This window comes from Scylla paramamosain, chromosome 24 (assembly GCF_035594125.1).
Source record: "Scylla paramamosain isolate STU-SP2022 chromosome 24, ASM3559412v1, whole genome shotgun sequence".
Classification (NCBI taxonomy): Eukaryota; Metazoa; Arthropoda; class Malacostraca; order Decapoda; family Portunidae; genus Scylla; species Scylla paramamosain.
The window spans coordinates 7178896-7205561 of record NC_087174.1 but is presented as its reverse complement, the minus strand read 5'-3'; the positions used below and the strand labels follow the sequence as shown (position 1 = coordinate 7205561).

The 26666-nt window shown below is 35.7% G+C and overlaps 2 protein-coding genes across 5 annotated transcripts; one reads left to right on the top strand and one right to left on the bottom strand.

Moving 5' to 3' along the window:
- The first annotated feature begins 3301 nt into the window (after nucleotides 1-3301).
- LOC135112668 (poly(A)-specific ribonuclease PARN-like) lies at nucleotides 3302-17290 on the top strand. 3 transcript variants are annotated; one of them, XM_064027303.1, is made up of 17 exons: nucleotides 3302-3517; nucleotides 3739-3846; nucleotides 5819-5951; nucleotides 6891-6977; nucleotides 7405-7526; nucleotides 7775-7869; nucleotides 8590-8871; nucleotides 9104-9306; nucleotides 9866-10053; nucleotides 10801-10864; nucleotides 11029-11084; nucleotides 11229-11315; nucleotides 11448-11539; nucleotides 11784-11935; nucleotides 13709-13791; nucleotides 14086-14149; nucleotides 15980-17290. In XM_064027303.1, exons 2-17 carry the CDS (start codon nucleotides 3828-3830, stop codon nucleotides 16062-16064), a joined length of 1812 nt encoding a protein of 603 aa, XP_063883373.1. In that variant the 5' UTR covers nucleotides 3302-3517; nucleotides 3739-3827; the 3' UTR covers nucleotides 16065-17290. The 3 variants fall into 3 exon arrangements, with proteins under 3 accessions (XP_063883373.1, XP_063883374.1, XP_063883375.1); XM_064027304.1 differs by having other exon boundaries at nucleotides 3302-3846; XM_064027305.1 differs by lacking the exons at nucleotides 3302-3517; nucleotides 3739-3846 and adding an exon at nucleotides 4921-5107.
- LOC135112671 (mitochondrial 2-oxodicarboxylate carrier-like) lies at nucleotides 16874-26558 on the bottom strand. Of its 2 annotated transcripts, none has more exons than XM_064027312.1 (8): nucleotides 26433-26558; nucleotides 24889-24995; nucleotides 24384-24589; nucleotides 22980-23030; nucleotides 22138-22229; nucleotides 20418-20598; nucleotides 19889-20070; nucleotides 16874-18970 (listed from the first exon to the last, which is right to left on the bottom strand). In XM_064027312.1, exons 2-8 carry the CDS (start codon nucleotides 24965-24967, stop codon nucleotides 18847-18849), a joined length of 915 nt encoding a protein of 304 aa, XP_063883382.1. In that variant the 5' UTR covers nucleotides 24968-24995; nucleotides 26433-26558; the 3' UTR covers nucleotides 16874-18846. The 2 variants fall into 2 exon arrangements, with proteins under 2 accessions (XP_063883382.1, XP_063883380.1); XM_064027310.1 differs by lacking the exon at nucleotides 26433-26558 and adding an exon at nucleotides 26312-26357.
- Between the last annotated feature and the right edge of the window lie 108 nt (nucleotides 26559-26666).

Sequence of the window (26666 nt, the reverse complement as noted above, 5' to 3'; positions counted from 1 at the left end):
TAGCTTCTCTTATGTCCTTATATTCTTTGTGTTACTTTAGCATTACTGTTGCTACAGTGTTGTGACTGAATTAGCAGTTTATTCCATGGTGTACTGAATCATTATTATATATATATATATATATATATATATATATATATATATATATATATATATATATATATATATATATATATATATATATATATATATATATATATATATATATATATATATATATATATATATATATATATATATATATATATATATATATATATATATATATATATATATATATATATATTTTTTTTTTTTTTTTTTTTTTTTTTCCAAAGATTAGATTCACATTTCTATACTATATACTCAAGACATAGAGGGTTGTATGTACATAGGTTAAGTTCAAAGCTCAAGCAGTGTGGTGCTGGCAAAAGATGAATCACATGTAGGGAGACAACTTTCTCAAACCAAAGTAGCAGTAAAGGTAGTTTTCTCAAGTTGTACAAAGCATTTATAAATGAAAAAAAAAAAAATAATAATAGCATATGTGGCATGGAAACTTAGTTCTTCTTATCTTGTGATGTAATTGTATAGCTACCAGAATAAAATGTTTCTTTACTGAATTATCTGGTAAATACTGTATATAGATTGCTGAAAATTCTCTTTTATAATTTGCTAATTTTGCTAACTTTGAATTATGAAGAACTGTAAAAGTTTGATCAAAGAAAATTTTCAAGGTGTACTCACAGGAAGTGTAACATAGTACAGTCATGTTCAAAAGTTTCACACTTTTACTCAACCTTAAGTTCATTCTTCCCTCAACCTTAATTCCTCTGACCTACAGACAGTCTCCTTACAGAAACTGACAGCTACTAGATTGTAGCAGATCAGGCTAGTATTTGATTTTGAGTGAAAACACAGTGGAAGTGAGTGTGGTATATCACATGACTGTTGACCATGACTGTACCCTGCTGCTGACAGCCATACACTATGCTATAGTCACAGTCACAGGGACTGAAGGTTGCATCATATTCCAGCAACTTATCCATCAACACTGTGTCCAAACCTGTGCATGTGGTATGCTTTGGGAATACTGTCACTTAATACAGTCAATTTTGAGTTCCAAATGATAAAATGATATGTGCTGCCATTATAAATTATATTAAGCTAAAGCAGTGATTCTCAAACTATGGGTCGCAACCCAAAGTTGGGTCGCGAGATCAATTTTGATGGGTCGCAGGGACACAGGAACATTATCATGCTTTCAGTGTTTCTGTATATTTCAGTTACTTAATTGAATTATTCTTCTTTAACCACAAATTACTTTTGTTATGTATGCTCATCTTTCCCCCACCTCCCTCCTCGTGGGCCGCACGTAATGGTGTCTCTGACAGGAATGACTCCTGTATCAAACGCGTATGTTGGACTGGCAGTGGGCCCATGCAGGCTCGTGCGCGGTGTCTATTTTCCACCGACTGCAGGCGAGGGAGGTTGTGCCATTTGCAGTCATTTGTGTGAGTAGTGTGTGTGTGTGTGTGTGTGTGTGTGCGTTTGTGTGTGTATAATTATATAATATCTTGCTTCATATACTACTCACTATATTTACTAACTAATAATAATAATAATAATAATAATAATCTTTCGTTCTTATTGGTCTATTCTACAACTTCATCACATATGAACTAATCATGGGTCGCGAAGGAATGAAATGTTCCAAATAGGGTTGCTCATGAAAAAGTTTGAGAACCACTGCTCTAAAGCATACTGCATGCAGGGCTTTAGACAGGTAGGTTGCTCAAGTATGGTGGTGCAACCTTCAGTTCCTGTGACTGACTATAGTGAATGTGGGGCTTCTTCAGATCCAGATTCTGCCTTCATTCAACTCAGTCCCTCCATATGCTTTTACTTTTAAGCCTCTATTGGAGTTGATATACTACTTGGAGAGAGCTATATTGGTGCTGCCCTTTGGATGTTGAATTTTATATATATATATATATATATATATATATATATATATATATATATATATATATATATATATATATATATATATATATATATATATATATATATTTTTTTTTTTTTTTTTTTTTTTTTTTTTTTTATACAGTATTTTTCTGTTGTCTGGGCTTTTCATTCTTTTTTTTTTTCTCTGCCACTATGTAATTTTCCCTTTATTCATAGTTCCTATATTGTGCATTATCATGCCCCTCTGTGGTCATCTTCATTTTTGGCAAATAACTATGTGTTATTCTTCCAACACCTCTCTGTTATAGATAAAAGTAATAGCTAACACCTGTCTTTGACTGCCATTTAATGCAGTGTTTTCCCTTTATCAGTAAACTCTCCAACCTCCAGTATCCCTTCTCCCGATTCAGCTTTTCCGTTTGGAAGCATCACACTGGTGGTTTGTTAACAGTGTATCCATCTTGTTATATATAAATATATGTATGTACAATATGATTCATGAATGAATGTCAGAAAGGATATATTGTAATTATATTTTGTCGGTTGTAGAATATACATACATATGCAATAAAGTCTGTTATATGGCATAGATGAAGAACTGTCTTTGCCATTATGTAAACTTTACTGCTCAATTATTAATGTACCACAGTATAAAATTAACAAGTATTATTATCCTGTATCTATAAGGAAAGGCATGAATCAGATTGAGGTTGAGGAAGAAAACTTATTTCATTCCTTTGTACTCTCAGTTTCACCTTTAGCAGAACAGCAACATCCCTGGAAAAGTCCAGAGAATGTATGACACTTTTTAAACTTTTTAGTGGTTGGTTCATCTACCTCTTGATTTATTTTTGTATAAGGGAAGCGGGATTCGCAGAGCTTGGTGTATGACAAAAAGGAAGAAACAATAGAAGGCGGACACCATCATAATAGCAGTAGTAGTAGTAATTGATATATATATATATATATATATATATATATATATATATATATATATATATATATATATATATATATATATATATATATATATATATGTGTGTGTGTGTGTGTGTGTGTGTGTGTGTGTGTGTTGTAGAAAACAAACGTGCTTTAAGTAATTACATAAAGAAAAATTAATCAAACATGCAAAAAAAAAAAAGCTATAAAGTACAAAGCAAAGTAGATGAATATAAATGAAGCAAGGAAAAAAATATAAAAAAAAAAATACTGCAACAAATGAAGTTGATGAAGAAGAAAAAAGGAAGCAACGAAGAAGGGAAAAAGGAAGCAACGAAGGAGGGAAAAAAGAAGAAAGCAACGAAGAAGGGAAAAGAAGAAAGGAACAAAGGAAAAAGGAGGCAACGAAGGAAAGAGGAACAAATTAAGGAAGAAGGAAGTAACAAAGAAGGAAACAACGAAGAAAAAATAAAGCAACGAAGAAGAAAAAAGAAAGAAGCAACGAAGAAAGGAAAAACAGGAAGCAACGAAAGAACAAGAGTAGAATCGAGGAAGAACAGGAAACAAGAAGGCATAACAGGGCACAAGAAGAGGAGGAGGAGGCGCTACTCAACAACAAGACGGTGGCTGAGTAGGTCAATTCAAACATACCCACTATTTACACTCGTCTCATACTGTACATCTCAAGCACACACATCAAACAATAGTAGTGGGATGTTGATGCTAAAGGCATAACATCAATGATCATAACACTTTGGGAATTCTTGAAAGCTTTTAAGTTGATGTGTTATTGAGATTTGTGGTTATCTCCGTCCCGTCGTCCGGTAATCCCACCTTCCCCGCCCTGTCAAGGTGTGTGCTGTCAGGGGACTACCACAGGGAGCACCATAGGGCACGCCACCCCCAGGACAGCACACAGCACACGAGAGACACAGGACAGGATGGAGGTCACCACAGAAAGTAAGTGCTGAAGGGTGCTGGCGGGCTGAGGGACCATGGAGAGCAGTGGTGATGAGACAGTGACGTAGGGAAAAAGATAAGAAAGGGAGAGGGGACTGTCATTCTTTGAGGTGGTGTGTTAAAAGTGTAGTTTTCATCTGTACCTCGTCTACTGGTGGTAAGCCTCATGGGAGTGTCCCATGGAATGTGCTGGGAGGGAAGGGGATGCAATGCAGTACTAGGGTAATCTTAAGAATTATGGCGCAAAATAAATACTTAGTATGTATATTTACCGAAATTTTATCCTGGTTTATTATTTTCACTGGTCACTGCACTGTGGATGCCCACAGTGAATTTTGAAAATTAACTGAAATTAAGAAAATATTTTTTGTTAACTCATACCAATAGCAGCTCTTTATGTATTCTATTGCTGCACCTCTCCAAGATTAGCAAGCTTGGTGACCTGAGTTTTAGGATGCTTGAGGCCAAAATACACCAAATTTTTTAAACTTCAAAAGTAAAAGGAGAAAAACACTGCCTTTTGGGGAAAATCCCTAAAAAAACAGTCAACAAACAGGGAATATCTGCCACCCCATACCCCTTGCTATGCTATCCTAACCTTTAGAAGTTACTAACCTTGCTATCATACAACTCATAAAATTGCAGTTTAACATAATTCAGCTTATCTTCTTTTTTTTCTCCTTCTCTATCCCCAACAAGTTGGGAACCAGGTGGGAAAGTGGGGTGAGGGAAGCCAAGTTATGCTGAATTTGGATGTTTATAAAAGGTCTTAGGATGAGATGCCATATTTTGGAAACTGAAGAATTTTCTGGCCTAACCTAACTTTACCTAACCTAATCTAGCCTTATCTAACAAACTCTTATGTCTTAGGAGTTTGTCTGCATGTGGGGAAATTATCTTCTGGGATCCTGAGCTAACTATCCTGGGTGGTACATTGCCTGACAGGAGGGTGGTGGTGGAGTTTTTAAGCTGGTAAATTGCTCTGCAGGTTACTCCAAGATCAGCTACCACACATATCACTAATGCTCCCTGCTTTTTCTCCCATTTTCAACATATGGTGATCTATGGTAAAAGCCAGCGGCAAAATTGCAAACGTCCAAAATCAGGTAACAATGGGCTACACGAAGTCTGATGGAACAGTCAGTCACAGATGCAGCCTTCATGGGAGTTGGACCAGCATTGGTTGTGAGATATATCTGAACAGCTACATGAGTGTCTCAGCTGCCATCAGACACATAATGATCATGCTTCAGCACACGTGGTGAATACACAACTCGAATATATCCATATTTTTCCGTGTATAATTTTTATCTGCATTTTTGCTGTTCACATTTCATTTGCGGCATTGTGCTGCCAAAAATCATTTAAAAATCTCATTTTCAGGATCTTCCCTATAGTGTAGATTTATAGGTTACAATGAATTTTGACTAGGAGAATGGCATTTGTAGGAACATCACTTGTGGTTATAGCTAGCTGGGAAATTAGTTTGTGCTAAAAATTACATCTGATATAGAGAAGAGGAGAAAGGGAAGAAAACAAATTTATATATGAAAGTCTTTCCTAATGTACATAATGTACTATACTACCTCATACAGACCGCTATGTATATGATGGAGTGTATGATGCTCTGGGACTTCTGCAGGTTTTTTGAAAAAGAAATTATACATGTATGAATGGTTTCATAATATATCAAAATATCAAAATTCACACACTCCATATAGGCATAGGCTGGAAAATTCCATGGGGAGCAACTGTCCCCCTTATCTCCCTACCAGATGCCCATGATGATGCTTCAAGTCAGGTCAGGAAATTATCGTTAATTTTATTTTTTATTATTATTATAAGGGAGGATATGTAATTCAGATAGGCATTTTTGTCTCCTTATTTTAAAAGTGTGATACTCAGATCATTAAAGAAAAGTATTATAGTTTGAAGATGTGCACATTTGACCTGTATATTACATTTCTTTCAGATTTCAAGGAGGTTCTTCCCAGCATCCTCCAGGCAGTGGAGAGGGCAGATTTTGTGGCCATCGATGCAGAGTTCACAGGTCTGCGGCGCAAGGAAACCTCAAGATACTGTGAGCTTGATACCATTGAAGAAAGGTGAGAGAAAATTTTTGTTACTTTGTGCCTCAGTTTAGGCTCAAAAGTATGTGTAACTGGCATGTTAGGATATAAGTTATTTCCCTTGAGTCACAGCTGAGAGGACCCAGATTCAAATCTTGGACTGGGCAGAGGTAAATGTCCTTGCCTCTTTTTGTGTAGGATTCTCTCACTTAGACAGTGTTAGTCAGTATGAGAATGTGTAGTAAGGCCTGAGAAGAGGAAAATAAAGCAGTCCGTTCCAGAGTTCAGTGAATCACAGGCTTGTGGCTTACTGTGAAAGTAATGAATGGACCATCCTTGACAACTGGGGTCACTTTTACTGCAAAGACACCTTATATGCTAGGTATGGAGTGCTTTTATCATGTCAAGGTGTGCATGTCTTGGCCAGAACGCTTGAGGAGGAGGTAGCTGCTCTTCAGCACTTTCTTCGTTAGTCAAGAGGGAGAAGAGGATTTAGAGAAAGAAAACCTAAAGCATTACTTATATGTAGAAAAGAAGCTAATAAAGTGAAGGCAAAGAATAGCTTAAATGTTCACTACATGAACTGTAGGAGTATTTCAAATAAAATAGAGTTGCTTAGAGGGATGGCATGTGTAAAAAAAAATTAAAGATGTTGCATTAGTAGAAATGTGGTTAGACATGTCAGGGTCAGTAATCAGGATAGGACAAGGAAATAGTGGTAAATGAATGAAATAGATTTAGTAATCATAGTAATAAAAAAGTAATCAATGAATGAAATATACTTAGTAATCAGTTGTTAATGTTCTATCAATAGAGAGATTTCAAAAGAAGGTAGGGTAGTTATGGATGAAGATGGTAGGTGGAAATACCTGGATAGTCATTGTTTTACACAGGGACTCCGCATGTAGGTCAGATGGCTTGTAGCTTTACATGTTTTCTTATGTTCTCATATTCAGTGTTGCTTCCTTTTCCTAGATACATCAAAGCTCGGGAAGCAGCGAAAGACTTTGGAATGATTCAGTTTGGAATATCAGCATTTCGCTATATAAAGGAGAAATCATCGTGAGTAATAAATTTATTATGCAATAAAATTTGTTAGGAATGATTATGAGTTTGACATTTTTATTTCTTTGTTCTTACCTTAATTATAATAGGCATGTTTTAGCCTCAGAAAATGCTGTGGTTTTGCGCTAAACTTTTTACCTTTAACTTTTATGATCTAATTTTATGTTGCAAACATTTTTCTTAGTTGCTTTGCTTATTACAGTAGCGGTAGACTTTCGTGCTTTTCTTTCTGATGCCTATGGGTATCATGTCTTTGGTCCTCTCATTATTTTTTTCATTTCCCTCTAGTCCACACATCATACTCGGCTTCTCCCATACACCCTTCAATTTCGTTACCATCCTTTTCATTCTTTTACATGTGACCAGACTGTTTGAGTATGTTACTGTCATCTTTACTGTATTTGTTTTGAAAATTCTCTTGCAGATACTCACATGCCACTTTCTGCTTCTATCTGCTGGGGAAGACTGGAGACATGCTGTATTATGACAACACGAGCCTGAAGTTCCTGGCAGACAATGGATTTGATTTCAACAAGTTATTTAAAAGTATGTTTATACTTCTCCCTTGTTTTATTTTGGTGTTTGTTATTTAAATACTCTTTCTTGCCACTGTCTATACATTATTTTCTTCCTTGTGTGGTGTTTCACTTTCTTCCCTCTTATTGCATGAGATTAATTTGAGCTTTCTGTTTTCACATACATAGTAGGCATGATTTTATGTAAGCTTTTTAACTTATCTTTATTTTTTGTGACATCCTTTTTATATTTTACTGTAAATGTGTCTTTACTTCTAGGTGGATTACCTTACCTCTCAATACTGGAGGAAGCAGAGAAAAGAGGAGAGTTTGTCAATCAGGCACTAGAGCCATTCCCTCCCTCACCAGTGAAGGTTAGCGAGATAATGTGTCACTTGTAACATACTAGGAGTTCACGGGAAGACTAGGAAGACAATAGTTTGCCTGTCCCTCTCTAGGATAGATTTCCAAGTCTGCACTATTGACTTGTATGTATTATTATTTCATGGACTTTAGCTTAATTCTAGTAAAAAACCAAGAGAGTTTAATCTAGATAACCCTTTATCCCATAGATTAAAAAAGGTTATGTGATAGACTGTAGGTGACAAATGGTCATTGCAAAATCATAATGCATGCAAAGGTTATGTGATAGATCATACGTGATAACTGGGCATTGCTAAAACAACTGCATGCAGTAAGAATGTTTTAGTAACACACTCAGAAGACATTTTTATTGAAAGTTATAGTGGAGCTCTAACATAACATGAATTTGGAGGAAGAGAACTGTTTCATTCAGGATCACTTCTTGATAATGAAGACAGAAATACATTATAGTAGGCTAAAGATGCATCTCTTATCCATTATCATGGATGCACTTCAGTCTTTGCACAGAATAAATGAGTGATGCATAATAGCCATAAGCAATAGTCATCCATTTCAAGCAAAATATCTAATAAGGGTAAGATGGATCATCCAAGCAATTCTAGCAACTCCAGCTGATAACACCTGCTCAGGCTAGGCAGCTTGAAAGATAAGATAACATTTTAGGGATGCATATCTTATCTCTGAAATGTGACAGTGCATTTATCTTGCAGGTCGCAGAAGAAAAAGCAAGAAAATTTTTGATAGAGACAGAAGAGAAAATAGATGCCCTCTTAGAAGATGAAAGTCAAGAGGTTTTGGTGCTCCCAGGTGGAACATTGCCTGGCTTTTTCCGCAAACTCCTGTATAATAACATTGCTGCTAAATATAAAAACATTCTCATACGCAGTCTAACAACCGACCAGGAGAGGAACATTGAAATCCGTAAATTTGATTCTCCAGAAGCCAGATTAAAGTTTCTGGAGGAGGAAAGGGAAAGGAAATTGGATGAAAAGGTCGGTCATCAAGATTTTTTTTTGTGGAGAAGTGAAGTATTTATTGATTACTTTTTATGCCAAATATTTTTTTTTTTTTTTTTTTTTTTTTTTTTTTTCAAGGATGTGCTTTAGAAAGTTTTCCCCTTTTTTTTCAAGAGTTTTCCCTATAATATACTTTTGAAGTGTAAATAATTTTATATGATCATAAAGAATTTGTAAAGCATATGTTTAGAAGGTCTATATTCCTCAGGTTGGCTTCACTCATGTGATCCGCAAGGTGCTGGAGAGCGGCAAGCCTCTGGTGGGCCACAACATGATGTTGGACTTGCTACACCTGATTCAGAAGACAGTGCAGCCTTTGCCTGATACCTTAGAGCAGTTCAAGAATGTTGTCAAGGCAAACCTTCCCACCATCTATGACACCAAACTCCTAGCCAAGGATCCACCATTCTGGTATGTAAGTCTTACCTCTTATTTTAAGGTTACTTTGAAAGGCAGTTTCAATGTTTACTTGGTCACCCTTTGTCATCTGATGGTAACTCTTTAAGCTGCATTAATATGCATCATCAGTCTTCATTATGATAGTCACAGTCACAATAATAAGTTAGTTTGTGATATCAGCCTTGTGATCCTTGCTGGAGAGAGACTGAAGCACAACACTGATGGTTTTGTATCATTCCCATTTTCTGTGTGATTTCCATCCATACTAATGCCTACATTCCCACAAATAAGTAGCAGCTGAATTTTTCCTAGTGGTTCTGTAAGATGTGGTTCATTGCCCTGAAAATTCTTTGGGTATTTGTTCTGTTCACCATTACAGGCCTTGACAGAGGGATCCACTCTCAAGAAAAATTAGATAGCAAGATAAAATATCCAGTTTTCATGTCCATAACTGTAATACATGATATCATTCATTTATGTCATTCCAGAAACAAGATTCTTATTTCACTAGATAGTTCATACTGTGAGTAATGAAAGGCACATGTGGTAAGCTAGTCCTGTTTATTTCCAGTGTTGACATACCCATCACCTCACTAGGCATCCTGTACAGTGAACTCTGTGGTAAATTCAGTCCACCAGACTTCATTGTTGAAGAGGGATATGAGAGCCACAGCTTGAGTGGAGGTGGCCAGGCGCATGACGCAGGGTATGATGCCTTCATGACAGGCGTGTGCTTCATTACCATGGTGAAGAAGCTGGGTGAGAACAACACCACTTGAGCCAGCAAGTGACGGTGATAATTGTTGCACTAGAATTACTGATTATATTAAGTGTTATATTCTCATGAGACATTCTTCACTTCAGGATGCTAGTAATAATCTGTTAAGCCTACAAACTTGCTATTCAGGAATCATATGCTTTCCTTTTGAAATTCTTTTATTCTGAAGTTTATAAGTAACTCCTGTAATTTGAAAGTCTAGCTTTTTAAATGTTTTGGAATACTTTCCTTTTTGTAATTGTGTAGTTGTATGGTAAGATGTGTTTACATATAAGGCAGAGGTGCAAACCATTCTCTGCCATACTTACCCATTTCTAAAGTGCAGTACTTCTCGTCATTTTACCCAAATTGTGGGGAAAAAAAAAAAAAAATGGTTGAGTTGTATTGTTAGAAAATGTGGCAAACAGTTGTACAAGATCTTGAAGAGAAGTTCAATGAATGGCATTTGTCATGAACATGATTCCAATGTCCTTCATTTTTTCTTTATGTGATGATTAAAGCTTTTGGCATATAAAAGAGATGATGAAGATTTGGTGAAATATAAGTTGTATCATATTATCAGTCATCTTGGTCTTGCTTCAGGTGCTTGAAGACTGTTGTCCATTTTCTCACATTATTAGCTCTGTGTAGGTGTGGATCCTCCTCACACCACCTTGATCAGTGTAGAAATTGTGGGTGAAGGTGATGATTAATAATTCTGATTCCAATGTTTCTTATTCTTATAATAGATGGCAGCAACTGGAAGAACAAGTCTGTGATCAGATCAAAACATTTGTCTCAGTTTTCCAGCAGGTAAAATGCTTCATGAATGTTGTGACTGAATAAAATTTTAAGGTCTCATTTACCAGAATGGAGAGACAGTCTTGTGTATGGACTCCTTTTAAAATATGTTTACTTCATATTTTAGGAAATTCTTTTGGATAGTTTTCATGTACTTTATCATTCCCTTTTTGCAGATTGAATAACATGAACTCCCATGACATTCCTTTCCTCAACCTGGTGGGGCCAGATGGTGAGTCAAATGTATGAGATGTGGAGCACACAAGGGATTTTGAACATTATCTACTTATATCTCATTGTTAGTAATTCTATATTCTTAATATGCATTTTATTATAAACTAGCACTGCTTGATTGTGTCTTATTTCTTTACTTCAGTTCAGACAGACAGAAGTCGAATATTTTGTGTGGACTGTCCTGCAGAGTGGAATGTGGGCAATGTTCATGGACTTTTTAACATGATGAGTGAGTATATTGGCAAATGGTTGATACATTTTAGAAATTTACTAGAAATGCTTGTAATAATTTACTGGGCTTATCTTCATGCTATATATATGGTTGGTTCAGTCAGAAATTAATACTACTATCTCTTTCCAGAACCCATCAAGATTGTGTGGGTGAGCAGCACTTTCTTGTATGTTATTCCTCCTGAGGACATTGACAAAAGTGGCTGCAAACAATACCTCAAGGTGAGTCACATTGATGACGACAGAGTCTACAAATACTACGTACTTGTGCAATTGGTGTGAATCTTGGCTGTCTTTTGGCAGATCAGTAAAGTTGCCTGAATTGTGTAGAGTACTAGGTACTTCCCTCTTTAATATAGATATTAGTTTTTTAGGTACTTACCCCTATAGGTTTTGAAGGAAAAATGTGCTTGGAAAATGGATTCAATACAGCATTTTTAAGAGATCATTAATTATTTCCTTGCAGGGCATCCAGGCATCTTGCCCCCCTATGGTGCGGGTGAGACTTTATGGTGACACTTTGTCAGTGAAGAGGAAATCTCAGTCTGATGATGCATCTCCAGGGGTTGAGGCAAGCGCTAGCCGTGTCCACGAGTACAAGCGGCTGAAGAGTGTTGGGTAGGTCACACACTGGCCAGAATAATTATGTGGTCATGGGCTGATTGTTACTCATAATTTTAATCTTAGTACATGAATTCTGCTTTTCTTTCTCTGTAGCACTTGAGGTCTTCATATAAACTACGTCTTTTTTTATATGTCCTACTAATGTATAAGCTGTTTGGGAGGTACATTGCTTTGTAGATACATAAGATTTACTTTCTACAACATCCTCCACATGCTGTAGATATTGTTTTAGATATTTATACATTTATTGTTCTTATTCTTTTAGTGAATGATTTTACTTGTTTCTTTCCTGATGTCAGTGACTTGCATGATTGTGTTGGTAAACTTAATCATGTTTTAGTAACACCTTGAAGCATCATATATTAAGTAGATTTTCTTAGAATCTATGTTTAATATGTTGGGAGTAGAATAAAAAAAATAGTGGAGATGAGGTAGGGTGATCCTTCTCTTGTGTGAGAGAAAATTTAACAGTGTATGAAGGAGTAAATGGATAGATATATATATATATGAGGCGCGTGGTGACATAAGTGCCAAAGCGCCAAATATAAAAAACTGAGAAAAACGCGGTCAAAGTTTTGCGACTTTCAGAATGCGATAACTCCGTAACGGATTAAGATAGAAAGCTCATTTTGGTCTTAAATGAAAGCTTACGTTGTGAGAGATGCGAGTCATCTGACTCGTCCTCACTCACCAGTGTTGTCCTCGTCCTGTAGCGGCTGGGGGTCATCTACAATGTCCTCACTGTCACTGTCGTACTCTAGGTGGTCCTCATCCTCGTCCTCAGTGCTGTCATCTTCTTCAGTATTATCCAGTTCCTGCTGCTTCCTGATGATGAACTGAAGGTATGGCTGGTTGACATTTGGGATGAACTCAAGCAGCTGTTGCAGGTGTTGCAGTTTGCCAGGCTGAAGTCGACGTATTGTGGGGTACTTCTGGGGTAGTTGCAGGATGAACACTGGCTTCCCCGGGCTCGGCAGGGAGGGGTAGCGGGAAGAATGGCGCGTTCTCATTGGCCCAATTTTGCCCAGGCGGCGCGGTAGAGCGGTTCCCATTGGTCGCCGCCGCTCCCGCCACCACAAACACAACATTGGCGCTTTAAACACAGCCTCATCCCGTGGGGTCGCGACAGAACAGAGGTGCTTAAGGCTAATTTACCTTTTTCTTCCCCCTGATTCTCGACCTTATGGTCGAATGGCGCTTTGGACGCCTGTTTCAAACTCGGGAGCTAGACTGGAGATAACGAACAGGTTTCAACGTGGGACAAGAGTAAAAATGGCGCTTTGAACGCTAGTCTAGACCGTGAGGGGTCCCACCAAACCGGGCAAAGCTACGGGCGACATACCCTTCTCTTTAGTGGGATTTTCCACCATATTGCAGTTGTCGGTTTGAACTGCCGATTACGCAGTTGAAAAGTAGAGGGTTTGGAGATGGGAATGGAGCAAAAAAGTGATTTTCCATCTTGGTGGCGCTTTGGCACTTATGTCACCACGCGCCTCATATATATATATATATATATATATATATATATATAGATAGATAGATAGAAGGGAAATGTGACATGACATAAATGAAAATCAAATATGGACATGGTAGCATGGAGCATTTTTGTCTCAATCATCTTTTTTAAGATGATGATGATGATGATGATGATGATGATGATGATGATGGAAAGGGATTACTGTCTCACTCACGTCTGGACGAATCAAGACCACAGAGATGCTCTTTTTTATTTATTGGTTGAAAGATGTGTTACTTCCTTCACAACAGGTCAGATCAGCTTTCAAAGATGACTCTAGAGTCCCCCAGCATGGAAGAAGTCCCTCCAATATATGCCAATGCTAATGATAATGGTAAGGTCCTTCCCTTCATAGCCTTGTGAAATGAATATATATTTATATTTATATATACACTGTTGGTGCTGGGAAGCCGAAGAGGTGCTTGAGTCATTCTCTAGATTTGCATGTCTATTGAAGCACTTCTTTCAATATTAAAAGCACTTGATATTTGACATATTTTTAAAAGAAGTCAAGTTATAACTGCTGTTCTTACAGTAACATTCAATCATAGAAGTGCAAAAATGTTAACTTAAAACATGTGAAAAAAATAGGTGTTGTGGATTACTTACCTTTTAATGATTTTTACAGGAAAGAGGATGAAGACAAACCAAGATGCTGCCACTGATGGGGTGTTTGCTATACCTGATGAATGGTAGGTTGGCAGGGGCAGCATATATCTAGTTCAAGAAGTTGATAGGAAATTGTCTGACATGACAGATTCACAGTTTTTCACTGTCACTTTCTCTTGATCATATTATACATTCAACATAGAACTCAGTTAATCAGGTTTCAGGTTTACAATCCTTGATAAGTTTATTTTGAGCCCAAAACCTTTATATCTTCATCATATCCACATTCTGATCTATATTTGACTGACTAAAGTAATTAAATTGGTGGAGTAGTTATATTCAGTTCAAACTCATAAATCAAAACAGTTGAATATAGGAGAACAAAAAGAAGAAGAAAAAGGAATATGCATATGACAAGATGGGAATAAGTGTCTTGTACGTTACTTTTTACCTTCCTTACATGCTAAAGGTTATGATAGAACCAGAGAGTTACAGAATAGGTGATAAGAACAATTTGTTATGTAAATTACATGAAATGGAACTTCATTGAAAGGCAGATAAGCAGATGTGGAAGCAGAAGAAAATTTGCTGTGAAAAATTCACAAATATACAGCAGTACACAAATTCAAAATGCCAAGTTTCATAAGAATTCAAGGCAATGGATGTCATGTAAAGCTGCTTTTCTAATGCTCATAATGTGACAGATTATTTTAAAACTAATGAACACAATTTTGTCCCCCATTTGGGTTTCATGAACCTTAAGTTAGTATCAAAACAGTGCTTTGCAGTGTATGTAGGTATGTTCCCTGTTAAGTGATGGAAATTCTGTAAGACAACTTAAAGTTCCTAGCCTTTTCTGTTTGCTATGCTCTCCATGTGTGCATTAATGTGTAAGCTAGACTTTCTTACTTACACCTTTGAACATGAACTGTATGTAACTAATGTATATAATCTATAATTGCAGTTCAGCTTTTCTCCCTCACAATGATTTATTGAATGTAATGTTTGAGGGAGTAGGATATCTTACTCCCTACCAGGTATGTTGGAACACTGCACACTTCATTTAAATCATGAGGCTTGGTTGTCATCAAGGTGTGCACAGTGTGAATGTAGATGCTAACATGTGATCTAACTGGCCTCAGTTAGCTGTGTTGAGATTGAATGCTGATTATGCAAGTTATTACTGAATCTTTCCTTCAAGTTGTTTTAAGTGTTGGTGAATGTTTTGAACATCTTTTTTCTACAACTAGAATTACCTGGAAAATAATTTTGAATGCTCCAGTAGAAGAAAAGAAAATTCCAAAAACACATGATTCTAATTATTGGTCTGCTGGATACATATACAAGTACTGAATGAATTCGGATTCAAAGGATGGAGTCAAGTGAGATTTGTGTACAACTGTCATGATTACATTTATATCTGTAATCGTGCTCATTAACACTTAAGACTGTTACAATTGATCCTTGATTTGTTTGCTTCATTGTGATCTATTAAGTACTTCTGGGCCTTTTTCATAGTAAACATCTTGTGCTGGCGTAGGCTCATGGTATACTGATATTGAATCTTGTACTAAAAGTAAGACAGTCGCATCCATTTCTTCATACAGATTATCACTTATCACCTTATCACTTATGCTTATCCTGTCTTCCTCCAGAAATGGTGGGTTTTCTCCCATTTAGAGGAGGCTGAGTTGTGTGGGAATGTTTGTATTCCTTCACATCTTCCCTCTGATCCTCTGTGGGGAAGAGAACCAATCCTGATCAGTCACAAGTGCAAGCCATTTGCACAGCTTACCTGCTTTTTTGCATTAGGGCTTAATAACAAAATTAGCTGTGATTAACCCTGAAATATTTGATTAACTGAGTTCTTGCACACTTTCCCTTTTTCTTTCATCTTGGTATTTCTTCAACAGGTATGAGATACCAGACAGGGAGGGAAGACCGCATATAGTACCTTTAGTGTTAGCTTTGTTTATCTTTTTTAAGTGGTTTTGGTAATGCTGGTGGACACAATTTGTTTTAGATAAACTCTGAAATACTTTCCTTTGCTATTACTGTTGACAAAGTGCACAAGCTCAAACAGTTCAGTTTAAATGTATAACACAACTCTTTCTCTTATGAAATTTGGATACAGTTATTTGATAGCTTTACATTAACACTCAGTTCTTTCTTTGTACCAGGAACATTATTATGATTCCTTCATTGTTCCCAAACTTCATGGGGAATGCCAGACACAGATTTGTCCTGTATGTTTTTTTTTGAAAAGTATCACTGCTGTTGTGTAGACATATTGTGTGAGTGTTTTCTGAGTCTCCATTCAGTGCTGAAAAGGAATGTGTTTATCCTTATATATATATATATATATATATATATATATATATATATATATATATATATATATATATATATATATATATATATATATATATATATATATATATATATATATATATATATATATGAACACATGGACGTATGAAGTGCATACCTACACTGACTATTTGTGCATTCATATTTTAGATAAGTAATTGATTGCACTGAACAAACAGGGTATATGGAAACATCACAAGACTGAAATGTGTTTCCCTTTATATGCATAAGTGCTTTGATGAGCTGTGTTTATGATTATGAAGACTAATTTTGTGCATTCTCATTTGATAAATGAGTACCTACTTGAAACAAACTCTGTTAAAAGACTGGGAATCCTTTTGTTGTTACTTGTAAGGAATAATTGTTGGTTTTCAGTGTTATAATTGCTCAAGACAAAAAGAAAAGTTGAGTTGCAGGTTTGATGTACTCACAAGATCTTTTTAGTGCAAATTTTAATGATAAAATAACATTATCAGCCGTTTACATTTTGTAATGGTTGTAAAGCTGTGTGATTTACAAAATATTTTGTGTATATGTTCAGTATTAAAAATAATGCAGACAGCTGCCAGTGCAGATGGTATTATAGTTGTGCTCCACTAACCAAATTTTCATGGTTAGGTAATCTAAATACATTTTTTTTATATAAATAAACATCTATTTTACTTGATAACCTGACCTTGTATGTCAATAACTCAAGCATAAATCTTAGAGCCTTCAGGTGACATAGCAACAGGACTGGTACTAACACCAATCCTGTGATTGTCAGCAACACTACATCTATGTATGTCTTTTATGAAATTTCTGAGTTAAATATGAGTTAGTCATAAAGTACTATAATAATTATTATTATAATATAGTATTAAAATAAAAAAAAGTTGTACATCATTAAGGACAAATAACAAAGGTGTGTGTAGTTTATGGACACCATCTGTGTGATTCCATATAATTACCACACTAGGTCAGGCTATAAAATTTTAAAAATTTGTCATGGCTGAGCAGTGTGCCATGCCAACAGGGGCTATGTCCCTGAGAAATATCCACTGTGCTTTGTTAAAGCCTGCAGCAGACAGCACAAAACTTTAGATTGCCTTCTTGATGAACACACAGACACACAATGGGTCTCTTTCATAATAAATCCATTTACACTTTGTAGAGAATTAATTCCATGAAAATCTTGAGCATTGTATGACTGGTGAATGAGAACTTGGGACCTGTAGATATTTGCTGCTAGTCAAATTTAAGGTATCCAGTCACTGGAAAGAACCTTAAAATTGAAGGGCCTCTAGAGATCAGCTAATGAGACTAGTAACACATTCATTAATGCACCACATGAGCACCTAAGATTTACAACCCAAAACTTTGAGCTCAAGGTTGGACAACAGTCTTAATATAGTTTTTATCTTTTGTAGTGTTGGAAAAACATCTAATTCTACATATTGAGCATTACATGCAATTAAATTCTGTTTTAGTACATAATAGAAGACATTATAATAGTGATCAATTATACAAGTGAAGCATATAATATTTAGATGGCAAAATAGAAGAAATTCATCCATCTATTTACACACCAGACAAACATGCCCTCTGAAGGAAGTGGCCAAGACATGGCACACATTATTCACACTCATAAGCATTCCTTGCTGTAAATAAATCTGCATTCATTACAATGCTTGAACAAGAAGACTCAGAATATACATAGTATGAAAATAGTAACCTCATCTGGTGCTCATCTTATTAAGGGCTTTACTTTGTGTATTCTCATGAAGTTTTCCAAGTCATCTGGATGGCAAATTATCTTCTGTTTTATTTTCTCCAAGTGAGATATTAAAAAAAAAAAAAAAAAAAAAATGGAAAGTCAGTTTTAATCTACAATTTCAATATGTAATATTCAGTTACAATAACATTTGTTCAAATATTCTCAGATTTAGGTTCCAGAATAAGTACATGAATAATCCATCAATATTCTCTCTCTCTCTCTCTCTCTCTCTCTCTCTCTCTCTCTCTCTCTCTCTCTCTCTCTCTCTCTCTCTCTCTCTCTCTCTCTACTTATAGGAACACTAATGGAATGGTAAGACCACTATCTGCATACCAGGCTGACATTCCAGCTTCCCTTATTTTCTTCTGTTATCCTCCTTAAAAGAGTGTAGTTGAAACAGGATGTCTACAGACATATGTGCATTCATAATCATTCCCTTACATCTTAACCAACGTTTTTACTATACAGGAAATTTTAATATAAAAATATACCAAAAAATTATCTTATATATAAATGATATGGAAAGGGAATCTATCTCTACTATCAGTCATGATTCCCTCCACCTGAATAATTGATCCCCTAGCATGTTTCCCTGTATTCATCTTGCCTGAATTAAATAAGAGTTCTTCTGTAGGAACAGATTCCCAGCTTTCATTAGTCATCTGGGAATCTTTTTGTGAGATAACCATGAACATTCTCGTAGACAATCATCATGATGCCAGCACCAGGACCCAGACGAAGTACTTTGGGAACCAAGCCTTTGTAAAGAGCTCGGAACCTGCAAGAAGCATGAAATCAGTGTTTGTTCTCCAAAGTCGAAGGACTCATGAGTCCACAAAAGAAACTGGTGATCCTACTTGAACAGTAATACCAACTTAAAGCAGCTCTACTGGAGAATATTTTGAGAATGGAGCTGGTGAAGAACTACACAAAAAGTTCATTTAAACTGCATGCAAAAGGAGACAGTAAGTGAGTATGTCTAAAGTATTGTAAGAGGATTAGAATGAAATCTGAATTAGGGTAAATTAAAATAGTCACAATGTTAAGGTATGTAAAAACTTTTCAAGGGATTTATAAAAAATTAATTGAATTTATGAATTCTTTTAGTATACTAAAAGGTTCCTTTGGGAGAGGGCCATGTGTAAGAAAAACACTTAGACTAAGCAAAAAAATTATGGGAGGATAATTGCAAGTTAAAGGAAAAAACTGAATAATATGTTTAAAAGGGCCAAGAGAAATAAGAGAATACTGGAAAGCTGACCAGAAAAGTTGACTGGATGATCTTATAATTACCTTCTTGGGAAGAAAAAATAGAGGAATATTTGTATAAATAAAGTGAAACCTAGAAACATGTTAAGGTGAACTAGCATTTGTATAAATAAAGTGAAACCTAGAAACATGCGTCAAGGTGAACTTTGCTGAAATGCCGATCTCTATTTTGTTTCCTGAACCTGTGATGGGTATAAAAAGTAAATTTAGCAAGGACAAGGAAGGAAAGAAGTGTTATTACTGATCACATGCCATGAGCTTTTCTGAGTCCATTTACTAATCAACATGTAAGGAAGGATTAGCAACAGCTGAAGTAGGCTATATGCTGCCAGCTTCACACTGGACTTAAGGCCAATGTCATGCATTTGATACTAATATCTATTACATCAAGGAAGAGCTAGGTATGGAAAGACAGACAGCTACTCACCCTTCCTCTCTATAAACTAATCCAATGGAGCCAAAAGTACTGCGGTATTTGATTTCTCCAGGGACTGGCTGAGGTCCCTGGATGCGGCTTTTTGCTACATCAAAAGGAATGTTGACCAGGCAACCAAGCACACCTGCCACCAGGCCAATGAGGAATTTTTGGAAGTTTTGCCTCCATTTGTTCTGTGAGATAAAATATTCATCATCATCATGGATTCCTTACTCTCCTCTGTGGGGGGTCTTTGTGTCAGTTACAATATTTCAAAATGTTATGCAATTAGATTCTTCATTGTATAGTAAATTAAGAGAACTCTCATGTGACTACAATGAATGACAAATTAATAAATAAAGTCATAGTTTTGAATCAGTAAGTTAGATCATGAAACTGATTGTAAAATATTAAATATTCAGCCTGGGAAAATAACCATGCCTTGTATCACTGTGGGACAAGACAATAATATTAATATTTTCAAAAATAAAAAATTGAATCACTACTACACCACACATGTACAAGCATCAAGAGTACATACCTCTGGCTGAGTAATTTTTGAATTGACTGTATGGAAGAAGCCAAAGTAGATCATATTGAAAAGACCATTTCTACCAATAGTGGCTGTGACTCCCTTATTAAGGCCTCTGAAGCCGAACCCTTCATTCTTCACTATTTGCCGAGCCACCGCCCATGTACTGGGAGACACTTTGTGCTGGGATCTATGCGTGAGAAAAGAGATTAATGGCTGCTACTTATGTAACATAGAACCAAATATCAAAAAAGCAAATTATCACAGTATGAACAAAATTCCTGATAGCCTACAAGGATGCAAATATTAGTTTGATAACCTTGTTAGATGTCAAAAGAACATGGCAAACAGGAAAGAAAATACTGATACATGTGATCTACATTCCCTGTATAGTAAGAGGAAAAAATACTGTCACTGCATCATAAAATGGCAACTAACAGGGACAGAGAAAGAAGGTTGGAAATCCCTTCATCTATATTTCTATTCCTACAGTGATACAGTATTTACATTACCTCTCCTTAAGGAGGATCTCAATGCATAATTTTTCACATGTAAAGGAGCCAGACATAGGAAAAAAAAACTAAATAAATAAATAAATAAATAAGAAATAAACAAAATGAAAAAATCAAAGGGAAAAATTTTAATAAGTTGCTACTGCTAAAAGTAAAACAAAAATATTTCCAAAGTGAGCCAACTTAGTTTCACAGATGTTTTCATACCACACTCTTTACATTATTCAAGTCAAGAGAAGACAGGCAGGGAGTTTCAGAGTTTATCAGTGACAGGAACAAATTAATTAAGATAAGGGTCAACTTATGCATTGGTGAGATGGACAGAATAGAGGTGAGAATAAGTAGGTCTTGTGCAGTGAGGCTGTGGAAAGAAGGGATGCATGCAGTTAGCAAGCCTAGAAGAACAGTAATCATGGAAATGATAGAAGATGGTGAGAGATCAGCATTGGACTGGAGTGTGAGAGATCAGAGGCAGTCAATTAAAGGAGAGGAACTAATGAGACGAAAAACTTTTTTGTTCCATCTTGCCTATTGAAAATAAGCCATGTACAGGAACCACACTAATACATACATGGATGGATAACCCTATGTGGAATTAGCATCCCCAAGGACACTGTTTTAGTTCAAGTTTACTAATAAATTGTGATTTACATGATCATATTCAAAAGATTTGATAAATATGATTGCCATCATGCCATTCCTATCAATATGCTAGATAACTGCCTAAGTTAATTATGACCTAGAAAGGAATAGTTAAGCAATACAGGACAGACTGAAAGGCAGGATTGAGGAATAAAAACTGCTAAGATGCTTATGTCATTATAATGTTCCAATGTCTCTTCTAACTCCTGGAGAATCTTAAATGTCAAAGTTTCTTGGTATTCAATATTATCTTCTTTCATCAGTTTTTCCATCCTTTGCTTCTGTTTCCTTCTTTCACTCTGCCATGCTCAATAATGCTACTCAATAGCCAATCTTAACATATGTAAAAAATATATGGTGCATTGCTAAATAAATGCATGATGATACAGTTCAATTACATCTCAGGAATAATTTCATACATCTGTCATACATTTCATACTCGGTCAGTGTACACTGCAGGGGAACAAGTGTAGATGAATGATGCACAAACTCACATCTTTCCTTAACCATTCTACCTTTATCTAAATGGTCAAATTATTCTCACAACTCTGATAAAGCTTATTCTATTTACTAACCTGTTTGCTTGTTGAGCTACTTTCACTACTTCAAAAGGATTGACAAGAATGGCTTCAGTTGTACCTGACCCCAAGCCAGCCAGGAAGAAGGTCTGAAGAAAATGTAGGGTTCACATTGGGTTCCTTGCTAAACACACTGACAGCCAACATACACAGCAGAATGACAGCCTACATACACAGCACAAAGCCAAGCTTACACTATGCTATTCCTTGTTCTGAAATTTGGATTTATTGGCCAAACATGATTTTACAATCTGCACTTGAATCAATTTCAGTAAAAAGAAAGAAAAAAAAATTGTTTGTTGTTTTGCTTTGTTTAGCAGAATATCTAATTTTGAAGCTTTGTAGAGCTGTATATGCCCACTATTCATACTGGAACATTATAAGGAATATTGCTCCACTATTTACATATTCTGACACCTAAAGAAAATAAAGGAAGAGGAAGACTACTGAAGCTTTATTAGCAAAGTAGCACAGGGGAGGAAATTAAGCAGTAAAGTATCATCATTTCAGTTCAGAAGGAATCTAACTTTGCTGTTAAATGTAACTGTAATATATATATATATATATATATATATATATATATATATATATATATATATATATATATATATATATATATATATATATATATATATATATTGACACCGTTCTCCCAACCACTTAGTATACTGAACAGTATGTTTATTTTCAAAAATAGTGACCATACTGTTTTCAATGATTTACAAAAAGTAATGAATTATCATTTCTATAATTTATCAGTAATTCTAAGGATAGCACTCTAAATATTATAAGTATTTGTATATTTATACAAATGACAGGAGCAACAACTCAGTACTCACTGTTGGTGTGGAACTCCCAAAAATCTTTTTGTAGATTTCAAATGTTAGAAACTGAAAGAGAAATTTAAAGGCTTTTCATCATGCATATAACTCATTCTTAAACCAAACATGCAAATTGAATAATGATTAAGTAGAAAAAAAAATCAACAACTGGGGCATCCTGGGTTAGAGGTTACTGTCTTTCACTCTGCCACACAAAGCATGGTTTGAGTCCTTTTCACTTTTATATGGTCAAATAACAACAAATTCTTTAAATACGTAAACTCTAAATGGATGGTATATTACATACTGATTTTACTGTACATCAGAAAGTTCTGAATCAATATTATGAATTCTTTTAATAGCCCACACGTTTTGGAAAAGAACTTCTCATCTTTACTCCAACTTTGTTTTCAGTTTAATAAACCTAATCATATAAACATACACAATAATTTCCTGCAATAAAGTACCAAAACTTTTTGCACAGCATGTATCCGCCTTATTACACATCAAATCCTCTAAAATTACAATAAATACATAAATTATAGGATAATCAACGCTGCACTGACAAAAGTCACTAATGACAGCTGCCTAATAATTCCTTTTTGAAATCGGTAATAAGATATGCTGAGAAAAAGTCCCAAAATCTATAGCCTCATGTGATGGTAAATTAATGAGGAAATCATCCACTGTAACAGGAATAACAGGAGAACAGATCTATTGCTTATCTAATAGATTTCAGGCATCATGCCCTGGTAGCAGTATAAATACACACACAATAAATATTTTCAAATAAGAACATATGTAGTTAATTTTCTGTGGAATTAGTCAGTGCCACACTGTAAGTGCTGTGAGTGTGTTGCACTCTATACTATATGGCCATATTATTTTCACAATACATATTGTAAGATATTAATAATGAAGAAACAGAAACTGGGCACCACTTGTGAACTATATTTTGATGTGTTTATATGAATTTATCATAAGATAATAATTGAATAAGATTTGACATTTTCCTGGTGTGTTGCTCCTTGTTTCAAATGCAAGAAATCTATCCAAAAAGTAATTATGAGAGGAAGTAGCTAGGGATTAAAGTCATTGACAGAGACAGAACATTAAGTGTAAATAATGACTTCAACTTGTTACTGATCCCTAAGGCCTAATGGATGCTGGTCAGCCTTGGCTGTTCTGCCACTAAAGTAGTTCCTATATAAGAAGCAAAAGTCATCATTAAGGCAATTGTGACCAAACTGAGTTCAGTACCAAGATGGTGCACAATATCAATCAGAAGCACCATGTCATGCATAGGGCAACACTATGTTGCAGTGAATGAAAACACAATGACACAGGGAGAAAGGCAGCTGTCTTGTAAGGCCCATTTAAGAAATGAGAAGAAATGGGTAATCCTGGAATAGGGTGTATTACCTTTACAGCACGCTTTGGGGTCTCCACCAGCACAGGGGGCAGCACCCCCTTATACAGGGACAGAACACCTTCATTTCTAGCCATCTTGCGGATGCAGTCATAGACAGAGGTGTAATAGTTTGGATCCCCAGGCTTTCCTGTTGTCTGTATCTGGAATCTTGTTTTCACAACATCAAGTGGATGCATGATGCAAATCTCTGTGAAACCTGCAGGGAAAGCAAGAAGATGGCTCTATGATGAATGTAATGAAAGAAAGGGAAGTAGCACTAAGGAGCAAACTGAGATCATCATAATAGTTATATATACATAAGAATAATCATAATTGCCAACTCTCAACAGTGTCTTTCAGAAGCTTCAGCATCAAATGGATAAATATAAGAATCTACTCCCTGTTGCAAAATGGCTTCAGTATCAAATGGATAAATATAAGAATCTACTCCCTGTTGCAGAAACCTATCTGCCTCACTTCTAACAATACAGTTAAGATAATCAAACATTCCCACACCTGCAGAACCGCCAGCAGCCAAATTAATGGCCACCACCTTCAGGCTGAATGGTGAACTTGAACTCTTTCTCTGAGACATCTTGCAGTGTTTCCTTGCAACCAGAGATCTGAAAGGACACAATTTTTTTTAGAAGGCTTCATGCTAAAACTTCAAGTTAGTAGTAACCAGGAGGACAAAGATCTTAAAATGATCTTAGAGACTTGATGATCAATACAGCTCTGATCTCTAAGGTGGTGTCCTTTTATTCTCCTGGCTGGGGTGATCCAAGGACAGTGAGACATCGCAGTGGCCTTGGATGATCTCCCAGATCAGGAAAGGCCTCTCATGGTTAAAGATTTATCTCTTCAGATCAATTTCTTAGTGTTTCCATGAATGGCCCAAGTTGAGCATAACAGTTATATCTTCAAGAAATAATAGTATTAAGGCAATCAAGGCTGACCATCATTTACTTGGGCCTTGATAAACATCTTGGTCTGATGAGTGATGGGGCAGTCATAAACACTGAATATCCCATCATAGGTTGCATTCCTAGGTGCTCCCTCTCTTGGCTACCCTTTATTTATTTATTTTTATTTTTGTGTTTCAAAAACACAAGGCATTACAAAATTAGTAAAGAATATTTCAACAGTAGACTGTGTTGTGATTTAAATGAATATATGGTCGCCAAACCAGAAGACATTAGAAATACTACATAAACCATAAAGGACTATATCCCCCCCAAAAATAACAATCTAGGCATAATATAAAGATCAAAATAAAATCTGCTTTCATTATGATATGTTGTGCTTAAAATATAAAGTGACAGTGATCCATTCATTAATGGCCCTGCAAGGGGCTTCTGGCCCTGCTCATGGAACCAGCCACAAGGTCCTAATATTCCTGACACAAGATATAAATGCGTCATGAGAGAGAAAAAATAAAAATAAAAATAAATAAATAAATAAATAAATAAATAAATAAATAAATAAATAAATAAATATATATATATATATATATATATATATATATATATATATATATATATATATATATATATATATATATATATATATAACAACGTATAAACCACATCTCCTGTAATATATTTAGTGCATAATGATTTTATTTTTTAACGAAGACGTGAGATGGCAGGAAAATCCACATTATGATAAAAATCCGATAACCAACATTCCACTTTTCCTTGATCTTAACATCTAATAATTTACATAGTCTCCTCAAACAAGGTATTTTTATGATCAACAACTTCAGATGCATTATGAATGCTGTTACATAACGTTGTAACCTGAACAACACTCAATGATGCTCGACAATAATGTGTACTGGGTAACAAAAGCAATGCACTTTGTAATTGTCTTATCAGCCTCTGACACTCTGGCGCATGAAAGTAGGCCAACAGTGCACACTAAGGATGAGAGTACATACTGTCTTTCATCCTTGGTGCACACTACCATACGATCCTTCCTTCACTCCGTAACTGTTACCAGCCACATAGAACCTTAACAGTGATATGAAGAACAAGCAGTTAAAACCTTAGAGGCACTACCTGAAGGAAGACCATGAAGGGCAACTTGCACTGTCACTTCCCGATGGAAACTACTGTACCGTACGTTACACACACACACACACACACACACACACACACACACACAGTCTGTATCGCGTGTCTGATACTAAGCTGAAGTAACCATACACCTCATGTTCTGGAAATCAATCAATAAGTAACTTGCTAATACAATTCTGTAGTAATGTTTTGTCATGGAAAACATGCGGAATTCAA